This window comes from Styela clava, chromosome 12 (genome assembly GCF_964204865.1).
Source record: "Styela clava chromosome 12, kaStyClav1.hap1.2, whole genome shotgun sequence".
Classification (NCBI taxonomy): domain Eukaryota; kingdom Metazoa; phylum Chordata; class Ascidiacea; order Stolidobranchia; family Styelidae; genus Styela; species Styela clava.
The window spans coordinates 15151134-15165328 of NC_135261.1; the positions used below are offsets into that span (position 1 = coordinate 15151134).

A 14195-nucleotide genomic window follows, 5' to 3' on the forward strand; every position below is an offset into this window, starting at 1 on the left:
CATTTGTTGTTGCCGATGTTGTACAGATACTGTTAACTGCTGTTATGCATGCAAGCAACAAAACTCTAACCATAATATGTCTCGACATTATGCTTTTGATATACATGTAAAAACACAAATAATTGTCTACAATGATAAATATAACTTTCATTAAAATTTAAATAATTTCATTTCGTCCCAAGAATATTACAATTAAAAAGCTTCTAATACTGTAAAACCAACGGTAATCTCCATAATGAAATGTATTATAGTCTGCTTCTACGTGGTATTGCCTATATCTTTCAATGCGTGGTTGAATGCGTTTCTTTCATAAATCCTTTGCAATTAGAAGTTACACATTTTCCCACTGTTTTACATGAGATCATACTGTTATTTGGTGGTGTCAATTGCTACGTGCGTTATCTATCTGAATATCCTGGAAGAAACAGAAGCCAAAAAGTGTTTCTACGAAATGCGGGAGTTCATGTCTTCTTTAAGACCAACGACAAGCGTTGGTTATATATATAAGTACGCGAGAAATGGAGGCGTCGGTATCAGAAAATATAATTTTAATAGCGTATGTTATAAATAGTTTATAGATTAATAAAGATGTTTGAATAATCCAAACGATGTTTTTTGTTGCTCAATCAATATCGAAGTGAAATTCTTGTTTCTCGGACAAACTCAATTTTGTAAACTTTCCTTTCAGAAAAAATTTAGGAATTAACACAACATTACACGGTTTTAGATTTAAACGAACTAAATTTATTGTCAATCTACAAAATAATCAATTTCAAAAGCAAAAAATGCAAAAACAAGCAATCGAATACAACAAACATGTACGCAGACTTTGTATGTTAGTCTTGAGTCACATTTACGTCAAGTACAAAGCTTTATTGTATTATTATTGTCAATAATAAGAACTGAACTTTATTTAGAATCAGTTATTGAAAAAATTCTAGCTACGCGGTTGCTTACGAGCGTATTACGTTGTCTACGAGCGTTTTCATAAGAACTTTGATACTACACAATAAACCCTGTAATAACGCGAATTTTTTTTTATATACTTGTATTGAAGATGTAATGTTTTGTTGGCAACATGCGCACTAGCGCACCAACTGATCGGAAGAAGAAAAAATGGGCGATGTAAACCACTGAGAATCCATATGGGTATCCTGTGTCCCAAATATTATATTTTTAATCGACTATCAAGCCAGAGGTCACAGTTTTTAGTAACGTACTGCCCCGACGCTTAGAGGTTGTTTGGGCAACACTTACATATATATATATAAACCTTTTCAAAAATGCAACTCAGTGCGTCTGTCGTCAATACAGTCTAAGTCTAATACAATAAACATGTATGTGTGTAGTTGATAAAATGAGCAGGAAAAATTTCCAAAAATTTCTACCATAATTTGTTACCTGTCTTCACGGTTCCAACCGTTGTTGGCAGAATAGTCGCGTTACCTGAAATAAAATACAAAAAAATTTAAAATTTGAATTAATCAAAATAAATTTGAAATTGAATACTGTTGAATTTGTAAAGGATTTGCATAGATAATGCAGAAACACGTACGTGTTGTAATCAATCCATAACACGCATATTCTCGTGCCATGCACCAAGCAAGTCCTTTAGTTCGTTGGTTTCTAAGACGATGATCTATGTGTATTGACACCTCCTTAAGGTTGCTACGCATTATCGCAATGTGTGTTGGTCCTACCGCAGAATAAATCATTAAACGCGAAATATAGTTTTTCATGATGCCAAAATAATTTTTCATGATGCTCAATATGCATTCTATAGTAATTTATTTTGATCTTCCGTGTAAATAAAAGCATCAATGTACTGAGCAAATTGACCCTAAATTATATCCTAATTAGAGTTCATAACAATTCAAAATTCGATTCAATCCCGTATCTTTATCTTCAGTCGGAACTGAAAGTCGTTTTTGATTGAGCTGCTTGTACTAGACCTAAGAGTGTCTAAGACAGTTTATTACAAGCCATAAACTTTACTTTCGTTGAAACTCCTGAATGTTCTGAACAAATATTGTTTTAATTTTATCATTCTAGAAACAATTGTGTAAATATTTCATTTCTCCGTCACAGCGATTAAAAATATCGCTCCTAAATAACAACTTTCGCATCGTCAAATTTATGGCAATGTTAAAGCAAGCTTTAAAAACAAAACGTTAAATTTTCAAACTGTTTGATTACTGCGCAGATATACATCATCATAAAAAATATCTTCAAGTCATATAATTCCAAAATTGAGCTCGAGGAATAATGGTATCATAAAACAACAATTTTCAAATGGCATTTCACAGCTTCGTCCAATTATACCATTGTCGTTTTTTTTACATAATCGAACACTAAGGATTCAAGTGGATATGTTTATTGCAAAGTGATTCAAAGTGGGGCTCAATATATGGTTTATAGCTTTGTAGTGCATAGTGCTGCGCATTTCGAATCGAATAGGAAATTATTCGAATCAATTCAGATAAAAATTTCGATTCACCGCCATCTTGTTTTTTCGTCCGCCAAAGGTCGAGGTGAATTCTTCATTTATTTTAATGAAGATATATTTTCACAATTAAAATCTGACATAAGACTCCTTTTTTCGTAGTGAGTCATTGATGAAACATGTTTTTATTTCGTGTGACCGCTCGGAGAACTATCTGAGTGATATTTCACATGTTTTCAGTAATTTATGTTATCAGGAGGACCCATCACAATAAAAAAAAAATCACATACAATCAACTACGAGCGTTTGCATAAGAACTTTGATACTACACAATACACCCTGTAATAACTTGAATTTTTTTTTTATATACTTGTATTGAAGATGTAATATTTTGTTGGCAACATGCGTAGTAGCGCACCGACTGATCAGAAAATGATGGGCGATGTAAACCACTGAGAATCCATATGGGTATCCTGTGTCCCAAATATTATATTTTTAATCGGCTATCAAGCCAGAGGTCACAGCTTTTAGTAACGTACTGCCCCGACGCTTAGAGGTTGTTTGGGCAACAATTACATATACAGTATGGATGTTTTCAAAAATGCAACTCAGTGCATCTGTCGTCAATACAGTCTAAGTCTAATACAATAAACATATATGTGTGTAGTTGATAAAATAAGCAGGGGAAATTTCTACCATAATTTGTTACCTGTATTCACGGTTCCAGCCGTTGTTAGCAGAGTAGTAGGGGTACCTGAAAAAAAATACGAAAAAATTTAATATTCAAATGAATTCAAAATAGATTTGAAATTGAATACTGTTAAATTTGTAAAGGATTTGCATAGATAATGCAGAAACACGAACGTGTTGTAATCAATCCATAACACGCATATTCTCGTGTCATGCACCAAGTCCTTCAGTTCAGTGGTCGGCAACCTTTTTTAAGTGACGAACCGGTAAAGCCTGACCAAAATTTTGGCGGACCACCCTCATGTTGACAATATATATTCAAAACAAAGGTGATGTTATTTATTGCGAAATCTGCATTTGTTTGCTGGCCATAAACTGTTCCCAATTTGAAGACACGGTCCACAGTGATACACGTGTTTCTTACGTTCAGCCTACTTTAATATATTTTTTTTTTACATTTGTCAATATTGCAAACCAGACTTGACACAAGGAAAAAGGTAACAGCGCCGCAAACGTCGGGGTATTCATTTAGAATAATGAACCAAAAAACTGCGGAGGGATATTTCGCAAAGATGCTTTTCAACTCATTATTATTTGAACTACCCTACAACAATCAACAATCTCGTCGTCGACGATACAACCTCATAGTTCGAAAAGTTTCTAAGGCTTCATTGCGTCATTTAGGAGTTTATTATGACAAAGTACGCAAACTGGACAATTTTGTTGCGTTCACTCGCAGATATGAATCCATATTGCAAATACAATTCACTGTACGTGCGCTTGAAAGTCTTTTTTCTTCGCGAATGATGTTCCCGGTATATCTACACTCTCAGTTTTGTTAGATCTTGGGGCGCAATCATTCGAGAATTGCTTTATTGATATTTGTTTAACCATAACTATTGACGTGGAAATTGTTTGTGAAGTCAGACATCTGTTCAGATGCGTTGTGTTTGTCGGGTTTGTAAAGGTGTTATTAGGGCTCTGTCCGTTTTAGGCCACCTTTCTGCGGACCGGTAGTAATCTTTCTGCGGACCGGCGATGGGCCGCGGCCCGGTGGTTGCCGACCACTGCTTTAGTTCGTTGGTTTCTATGACGATGATCTATGTGTATTGACACCTCCTTAAGGTTGCTACGCAATATCGCAATGTGTGTTGGTCCTACCGCAGAATAAATCATTAAACAGCGAAATATAGTTTTTCATTAGGCTAAAATAATTTTTCATGATGCTTTATATGCATTCTATAGTAATTTATTTTGATCCTTCGTTTAAATAAATTCCGCAATGTACCGAGTAAATTAACCCTAAATTATATCCTAATTTGGGTTCCATTACATTTGAACCCACGTACATTTGAACCCATGACAATTTCACCTGTATGCTATTGCACCTATGGAATTTTTTTTGTATCACGGATAGTTTAACCCATACTAACCCTAACCCATGGGTTTTAGCACCCGCATATAGATTGAACCCGTGGATATACGCATGGGTTCAAATGTACATGGGTTCAAATGTACGGTCACCCCTAATTAGAGTTCATAACAATTCAAAATTCGATTCAATCCCGTATCTTTATCTTCAGTCGGAACTAAAAGTCGTTTTTGATTGAGCTGTTGTACTAGACCTAGGAGTGTCTAAGACAGTTTATTAGAAGCCATAAACTTTACTTTCGTTGAAACTCCTGAGGGTTTTGAACAAATATTGTTTAAATTTTATCATTCTGGAAACAACTGTGAAAATATTTCATTTCTCCGTCACAGTGTTATTTTCGGTGGGTATACCGAGCGCGTTATATTGATGGAATATATATTTCAAACCTAAAAAATAATGTAAATAACAGATAAGCTGTTTTGGGGATTAGACATCGTAGATATTGTAAATTACATCTGTTTTTCGAATGTTTGGTTTTCAGGACTGATGGATATAGTCAAGCTGCAAAATTGCGTATGTCCCCAAGTCATAGGCACATTTCTGCGTAAGTCACAGTGCGCCATTATGACGCCATGTGCCTACATCATACAGATTAATTCAAAATCCGGATACGACTAAAAAATTGACTACGGGAAATTCTTTCAATGGCATAATATTATCATTAGGAAGCTTTTTCACGTTTTTCTTAAAATTGCTAACTATGACTTATACGCAATTTGGTTATTAGCGTGACGATATTCTCGTGCCATGTATCACGACCCTCAGTTCGTTTCTTTGTTATGACGATTGTCTATGTGTATTGTCACCTCCTTGAGGCATTATCGCTATACGCATTATTGCAACAGATGGTCTGCGAATATCATTGAGCAACAATATCAAATCTCAAAACGCTGCATGAAGCATTATATGGATTATATAGTGATTTATTCAAACTATTTACAGTAGTTTATTTGTAACCCCTAATCAAATGTAAGCATAGCTATGTGTGTATGCCATGAATCTGAATTAACTCACTCATTTATGTTATACAAATACTAAAACTGATTTTGCGTTATACTCGCTTGCGATTTCATCGCGACGACACTTTTTCCACTCTAAAGAGCGTTTTTTTCTTTTATGTGGCGCTAGAAATCGATTTTCAATTAAGATTCATCCTTCCGTTATTCATCCTGATATCAATTCACCAATAGTAATTGAAAAACACGATAAAAAAAGAAGATTAAATATCATCATAAAGATCAGTTTCACACTGATGAATATTATACTTTTAACTCTCTGGCTAGACCAGTGATTCGCAAACTGTTTTTCGGCGTCCCCAATTTTTCTAAAATCAAACCACAAAAATTTGCCATTCCACATCAGGAAAAGTACAGCAATTTTAAAAATTAATATAATATATTCACTTATTTGAATGAGCACAATGAGCCTGCAATTTTTTTTCTCCTGATATGATATTAAAACTTTTTTCCTTACTGGGGTTATCAAGTTTTCTCTAATCAAGTTTTCTCTAAGCTTTCAAGATAATGCTTTCAGTCATTATTTCAGTATTTCATTTTAATCCAAAATTGTACACATCATTTATATATATATATATATATATATATATATGGGTTACCGTACATTTGAACCCATGTGTATATCCGCGGCTTCAATCTATAGGCGGGTGCTGAAACCCATGGGTTAGGGTTAGCATGGGTTCAAATATCCGTAAAACAAAAAAAATTCCATAGGTGCAATAGTATGCAGGTGCAATTGTCACGGGTTCAAATGTACGTGGGTTCAAATGTAATGGAACCATATATATGTTAACTCATACCATTTAAATCAAAGCTTAACATTAAATCCATACCTTCAGTTGAAATGTTCTGACCGTGAGACGTGTTTACAAACAAACTTATAAATATGATTGCAGCAACACTGCAGCCTTTGGTAGCCATTGTGGACAGCTTTCCCAAGTTCACTGATTGTAACAGAAAGTAATTATTCCAAAAGTAATCATAAGTAAATGAGAAGAAAAGGTTGTTTTCTGCTAGTTTTTGTCAACTCTATTAAATTCTGCAAATACAAAAATAGAATTATTATCATTAATTTCATTGGTTTATTGATGGTATTGATATATTACTGTTAAACAGCTGTATCCAATTTCATTTAAACTATTTGTGAAATAATTTTTCATTTGCTGAAATTATTCGATTGATTTCTCAGACAATTTTTATGATATATTTTCCAATCAGGTCGTTTCAGTTAGTTTCATGTGTGACGTTGAAGCACAAGAATACAAAGTAATCTATTTCTCGAGTTCAATTTTTTTGCTGTCGATTGAGTTTTTTGAGAGCCTTATCCTTCTACTCTCTTGCGCCGATTAATCGTATGTATGTTAGTGCAAGAATGTTGTAGCAATAGTGAAGATAGCTATTCTAAATGATTCAAGAGTACTGCTGCCCACTAATACAAATAATTTTTGCAGATGATTTTTCGTTTTGTTTAACAGCCTGTTTAAAAAAGAGCCTGATTCAAATTATTTTCATTGTTTCTTTTGTATTTTTTTATTGAAATAGCCTACTTCTAGCATCACAATGAAACTACGGAAAAATGGTCTGTTTGGCAGCTACACAACCGTGTTCCCATGAACAAAATAGAATAATACAGCGGAGATGAAATATCAGTTCGCATAGGATTCATAAAATATTTAGAAATAAAGAAAAGTAAATAGCGTTCTAGTGACAACAACAATTTTTATTCACTACAAATTTCATAGCAATTGATCCAGTAGAAAATAAGAAAGCAATTTTTTTCACATCGACAATAAGAAGAAAGAGAATACTAACAAGATGATGATAAACAACAACTTAATAACAAAACTATCCAGATGTACATTTCCTATCTAACAACATAATATTAAAACGATTTATAGGTCCACTGCGTATCTTTCTAATGATATTGCTACACTAACTACTATCTCCAATACTAAATAAATTATATAACAGCAAAGTTTCATCTGTTTTATAATTTGTGCATTTAGCTGAGATATTCTAACTTTTCTCTTTGTTTAATTCATTTGAGTCAAAACAAATAGGTGAAATACTCAAATCAAAAATTTTATAAGGGATGGCGCAGAATACTTCACCAATACTTCACTCATAATGAAGTAGTCTAAACAGCAACCTGTGCTCAATGTCAAGTTTCTGGATCTGTTCGATGCAAATATAGTATTACAACTTTACATTGTTTACTTGGTGCGAAAAAGGCTGAGGTAATACTTCACTTCAATTACTATCAGAGAGCGACTGAACTAAAATCTCGGATTCCCTTTTTATTCGAGCACCTTGAATTTACACGGTTACGATCGATAAACGGCAATGTCTCGAGTATGTTTGCATTGTATATATACAATATAATATCTATGGATATGCATTTTCGTATGTGAATAATCATAATCAAACAAATCCGCTGTTATACTGACATTTTGGTAAATAAACTCACGACGGGGCAAGTTGACGAATTCATTCTTTTCAGGCGCTAATATATTTAGGTCTATATTTAGCGTCTTCTTGAAATTTCAAATGGAAAGCGCTTTAGCGCTTTGGGAACGCAATGTCTCACAACTCACAACTTTGTAGATTTTTTCTCTAGGATAAACATTTTTATACCAATTTCTAGTGAAATTGTTATTGTTTGTGAATCTGGAAAACATTTCTTTCTCTCCATGTAATTTTCTTTCAAATTGGGAAAATTTATATATTTTTATATAATTCATAATCCACAAAATATACAGATACAGACAGGAATTATTGAACAAATTATGGAAGTTTCTGGGAAAGTTTTGTTGTTTGGGAAAATGAATACATGAGACACGCGATACAAGTGTTTAGCAGGTAAACAAAGTAACTTGCTATAGACACATGTAATCTAAAATATTACTGACACTGAATTTCTTGAAACTCGGACAACATGGTGTCTTACGACTAATAAATACTTCATTTTATAGACTACTTGTTTATAATGTCACAATCAAAGTTATGTTAAACTTCAGATTCAATCGACAATATACTCATATCTATGCGAAGTAGTCGTTAAAATTACGTTAAGTGTATTAATTAATTATTTAATTAAGTGTATAATTACCTAAATAACCTTGTCATCATGTCATCACTCGGACATTAACAATTGAACAATCAAATTTTTTAATTCAATAGTCAGAATAGATGTAAAATATTTTTATCTTAATGTATGTATACCCATTCAATTTTTTTCATTGAAGAATATCTGTCATAAATAGTGATTACAATCTTCAGTTTAATCGGGTATATTTCACCCTTACACCAATTTTCATAAATTAAAAAAAGGCTCTATCTGATTCATTGTTCAAGTGATGTTTTTCCCAAGTGCATACAATTCATCGAAATAGGTTTCTAGAAAATGAAAACTAGACAGAAAATATGTCAAAATGCATTTTATCCACCTGAATATTTTATATATATATATATATATTTCAAATATGGAAAAGCAAAGTATTAAGAACAAGTGTGGAACAAGTAAGACACGTAAGACAAGTGGGACAAATGATACAAGTGTAACGCGTGGGATAAGGGGAACAAGCGAGGCAAGACATTTTTGAGATACCGTACATGGATTTGAGCATCGCTATTTTGTTGAACACGGAGTGGACCTATGAATCGTTATGATAACATGTTGTTGTTGTTCTTTTATGTTAGAATTTTTCTTCCCATCGTTATGAAAAAAGTCGCTATTCTCTTTAATTACTGAACCAATTACTTTAAAATTTTCCGTGGTTAAAGATTGTATTTTTTTGCTAGTAGGCTATTGATTTTATTTATTTCAAATATTTTTGTGAGCTCTAAGCCAAGGGATTCGTTTTTTGTGTGCTATAACGTCATCAATATTTGCGCACCTTGCGGTTCCGCGGACGTCGGCGGATCTCGTGCTTAGCGATTGGGAAGCTTTTTTTTATGGGGAACGGTAGACTGTGATACCTGATCTGGTAATACAGAAGTGACTCGGATCAGTTGGTATTTCAATTCACGTTGAAACTGAATCATGAAAAATGAATCATTGTCACAGGACCTGGAAAAGCTATGACAGTCCCTGTTTCGTTATCGCTAGTCTGGGTAGAAGAGTTGTCTGTGATGAGTTGTCCGTGTAGTCGAGTTGTCCGCCTCCCGATATGGATACTGGTTAAGATTTACCGTATAAGATTTTCGGGGAATTAATGATAAAATATTTGTTCTCGCCTTTCGTGTACAGATATTTGAGCAGAGCTCTTTTGTTGTTTTTAATCATTACACGCTCTTGTGATATCGGCTCTTGGAGATAAAATATAATGTATAATGTATACCCATATTTATAACTAGACCCAATTCTGAAGTAACCATCGCAATTATTCCCCAACTAAATAAATTAATACAGTTTCTTGCATTTTTTTTCGTAAATCATTCTTCGTCCCGCCTATAAAAAGAAATAAACAAGGTAAATCGTGATCGATTGAAATATCTTTGCAACAGTATGGAATGAATTGCATAAACATGAAAAGTTTGCACCCCGAGGTGCCTATATGTATACTTGCGTGATCAAGAATTCTGAATGAAGACACCCTGAACGATCGCAAAAAGAATCTACAGAAGTCTTCTACTGAAAAAATTGCTGTTTGCCTACTTTTCGATATTGAACATGGTGGAGTAGACAATAAAACTCACTAACATCCAGCTGGATAGTAAAATAAGAATTGCTCTCATTTCTTATGATAGCGTCAATATCACATTGACCATATTCTCGTCCGAATCCTCATCGCCAAGGTTTCAGCCTGAACAGATCAGGCGATAGAAACATTTAAACAATTATGATTGCAACAGGCTCATTTTTTTCTATTAAAGTGAAGAAAATCATTAGAATGATTTTCTATAAATTGATTAATATGTTACATGCAAGAAAAAGAGAAGATTTGTGAAAACTTTCCATTTTAACATTGGTGATTACTCATCATATCTATTCGGTTGTTCAAATACTTATTCTGACTAAAACCTTCATAGCTCAAATTCTTTACCATTTGAGTTGCATAAAATGTAAAAGCTGTCTCGTTGCGCTGTCTCTCAAATATCGGTTCCAGTTCGAAAAATAAAGGAATTTACGTTAACGCTAAACGCCCTTTGGCTTAAGAGTGTAGCAATTATCCGCTATTAATTTTAGGGGGGGGGGGGGGGGTCCGTGTATTATGGCTGGCTGGACGCCAAAGCGGGACTTTTGACTGACCGGCCGGGACTACGGGACAAGACGTTGAAAAGTGGGACTGCCCCGCCTAAATCGGGACGTATGGTAAGCCTATGTTTATAGAATGCTATGCCAATTCCAAGCCTTCAAAAAAAACCTACAACATACAATAATGCCATGGATGAGAGATCACTTTGAAATATATTATCAAAAACATTCTGAAACTGAAAAATATGTTATAAGTAATATAAATAATTTTAAAGTAATATTCAATATATATTCTTGTCTGACATGACTCACTTTCATAACATCCAACAAAATTCGTCGCAAAACGAAACAGGATGTGTAGTAAGTCGCATCACGTGTTTTTATCGAGGAATCATGCAATGCGTAATTCGTGGAAGCATAAGCTATCAATGAACATATAATTGTAATGAAGTTGATCAAGTATGATCGACAAAAAAATCTTTTACTAATCAATAAATTTTTATTTAGCGCTCTACAGCAGCGTTAAAATTTGTACGTTTATAATTATGCCTGACTTTGCTCTGATTTTTGCTGTTTCGTCATTATTAGTTACTTCAGGTAAGTGTATTGTTTTATATAAATATTTTGATATTTTGGGATCGTTTTTGTTGTATAAATTAATGTTGCATGGTAATTGTGCTAGCATATTTTTGAAAGAAGTTAGCTTGTTGGCTACTTAAATAAACAAGTACAGCTATCTAATTCAGAAGATATTTGGCTTGCAACTTTCCTTATAATAAACGTATAATCGGCATGGATTTCGTTATAACGATTTGAATTCAACTGAAGTCGATTAAATTCTCATCCACAAATATTTATCAAGTTTCAACCAATGTAAATATAAAACATTAATAGAATAGTATTGGGAAGATATTGTTGGCAACCGGTACACATAGTTACATGACAGACATATTTTTCACGCTGCTGGTCTGATAATATCATTAGAATAAACTACACAAATGCACATCCCTTTGTAGTTGAAAAAATTAAAGTTTTTTACCAATCTGTGGTAACAAAAAATACACTTGTCACACAGCCTGGTTTTCCATTGCTGAGAACACGTGTTCTTGCATTTTCAGTGGCAACCGAAGAACATAGACATGCTTGCAGCTCTTCACCACTTATTATTGTACCATACGAGAACGGGGTACTCACTAATGCATCGAACTTGAATAAATGTTACTGGACAATACATCCTACATCTTTTCCATATTTCAAAGTTAAATTAGATATACGATATTTAGAAGAACCTAGCCGACATGGTCAACCCGAGCAGAGGGGGAGTATCAGTAAGTAAAATCTTTATATATATATTGAATCTCCGCTCTAGGAGACCATTATTCTGAGTGATTCTGTCTGTTGGATCTCCGCTCTAGGAGACCCTTAATCTCAGTCGTTCTTTCTGTCTGTGTGTTTAGCTGTAGCGTCTAAACTGGTGCCGATCCGGTTAAAATTTCTCACGTGGGTTATGCTATCACCCTAGTAATGTGCGACATCTTGGTGCGCATACTTCAGGAGTACCTGAAGTTCACTGAAGTGCGTGCCGCTTCATGCATCAGCGGAGATCCTGGGCGCCTACCGTCTTGTTTTTGATATTTTGCCCTAATATTCTATTTAATACTGTATTATAAAAAAGAATGTAATTTCACAGAACTTGGAACAGTTGAACTCAAAACTGCCTCTGAAGTTTGTTATGATAACTGTCATAATGACGAGGTCCTCATATCTGGCTGTGAAGTTGCGGAAATATACAATTTTGATATAATCGCATCAATCGAATACGAAAAGGGTTCAGAAAATGGAGTCGAGATACATTACGTAACAGAACCATGTTTAAAAGGTGAGAAAATATTTGAAGAAAGCATTTATTTCAATAGCTCAAGTATATCGTCAATCCCACATTTTAAAAATGGGCGCTTCAGAAGTATGTGCAACAAGATGGCTGACACCGTAACGTAGTAGTGTACCAGGTTAGCGTTAGGCCATAATTTTATTCCAATTTACCTAATTTCAGTTATACTACGAGTTCGGGGACTAGCCAAGTGACTCCCGTAGTAGTTGTACCTTAAATTATGGCCCACCCCCAACCTAGTACACATACTACGTTCCGGTGTCCGCCATCTTGGTGCACATACTTCTGGAGTACCGAAAAATGTTTTATGACCTTGTTGCATATAGTAAATTCGGATGTACATGCAATTGAAATATTCTACTCCGTTTGCGAACATTTTCAAAACTGCCTTTAGATATAAAGCAAAGTTAACATAAATCTTTGAATTTATTTTTAAGTTCCACGAACAACTGCAGCTGAAACGAGTGCGAGCATCGGGGCTTCGATAGCAACAACGACAACGATAAGCTCAACGCTTGCTTTGAAAACAACCAATTTGAAAATATTTCAAAATCAAACTACGAATTTTACACCAAGCAATTATTATTCGTCATCTTCGACAAAAGAAAATTTCGAACAACTAAACCTAATGTCACCATATGTAATTGGTGCAATCGTTTTAGCGATCGTAATTCTACTATTGATACTCACTTTATTGATACTGTGTATAACGAGGTATGTATAATCTGTATGTATACCCGAGCATCTATAAATGGATCATTTTTAAAGTCTCAGGGCAAATATTCTTCACAATCTTGTCATATATGAATAAGATAGGTTTATCCATCAAAAATGAAAATTGATAAGAGTGAAACTGAAGAATTTTAAATTATCTTCTAAAATAGACGATTAAGGAATATATTCAAAAATAATATTATTGAAATATTTTTAAAATTTATCATTTATTTAGCATACAAATCGGGATTCGATATTCTCTTTTCATTTATAGTTTTAATTTATTTACAAGATACCCAAAATCTGCATGTTTTTCCTAGTAAAATATTGTTTTGTTTATTGTTTAGAAAACACCAGAATTCAGTAAAAGAGCGAATTACAAACATGGATTTGTCCACAAACGCAGAAACAATTGATAACGTTTTATATGAAGCATGTGGTAACAACTTCGAAAAAGAAGTTAAAGATAATGTGTTGTATGAATCTTACATAGAAAATAAATGATGGACTTCAAACGCGATGTAAAACTTTTGTATCGACACAAATATACTTTTATTTTTTACACTGATTATGATTTGTATCATAGCATTATTTATAGGAATGATTGTACTGCATTCATTGTTTGTACCCCATAGTCCAGCAAACGAAATATCTTATTTTAATGCATGTCGAGTGACACTATACTGCATAGCCATAATTGATTGATTACTTTCAGTTTTTTTTTAATAAAAGGTATCGTAATTTGTTTCTCCATGTACATAAAGGCGGGATAGTTCTATTATGAGTATGATGGTAGTAAAGCCCGTACACAT

At 33.8% G+C, this 14195-nt stretch overlaps 1 protein-coding gene and 1 long non-coding RNA gene across 4 annotated transcripts in view; one reads left to right on the forward strand and one right to left on the reverse strand.

The window, feature by feature from the left end:
• The window catches only part of LOC120330154 (uncharacterized), a 30147-nt gene extending 16018 nt beyond the window's left edge, over positions 1–14129 (forward strand). Inside the window, exons 1-6 of one of the 3 annotated variants that reach the window (XM_078118863.1) lie at positions 10790–10895; positions 11286–11375; positions 11897–12106; positions 12469–12657; positions 13107–13383; positions 13731–14129. In XM_078118863.1, coding sequence (XP_077974989.1) covers positions 11324–11375; positions 11897–12106; positions 12469–12657; positions 13107–13383; positions 13731–13887 — 885 coding nt within the window. In that variant the 5' untranslated portion in view covers positions 10790–10895; positions 11286–11323 and the 3' untranslated portion in view covers positions 13888–14129. Of the gene's footprint in view, positions 1–10789; positions 10896–11248; positions 11376–11896; positions 12107–12468; positions 12658–13106; positions 13384–13730 lie in introns of those variants that run through there. The other 2 variants (XM_078118864.1, XM_078118865.1) reach the window with 2 other exon arrangements.
• Positions 1385–6616, reverse strand: LOC144430399 (uncharacterized). The gene is made up of 3 exons (XR_013479522.1): positions 6415–6616; positions 3153–3197; positions 1385–1446 (listed from the first exon to the last, which is right to left on the reverse strand). It is a non-coding gene; the product is annotated as an uncharacterized LOC144430399 (long non-coding RNA).
• Positions 14130–14195: the final 66 nt, after the last annotated feature.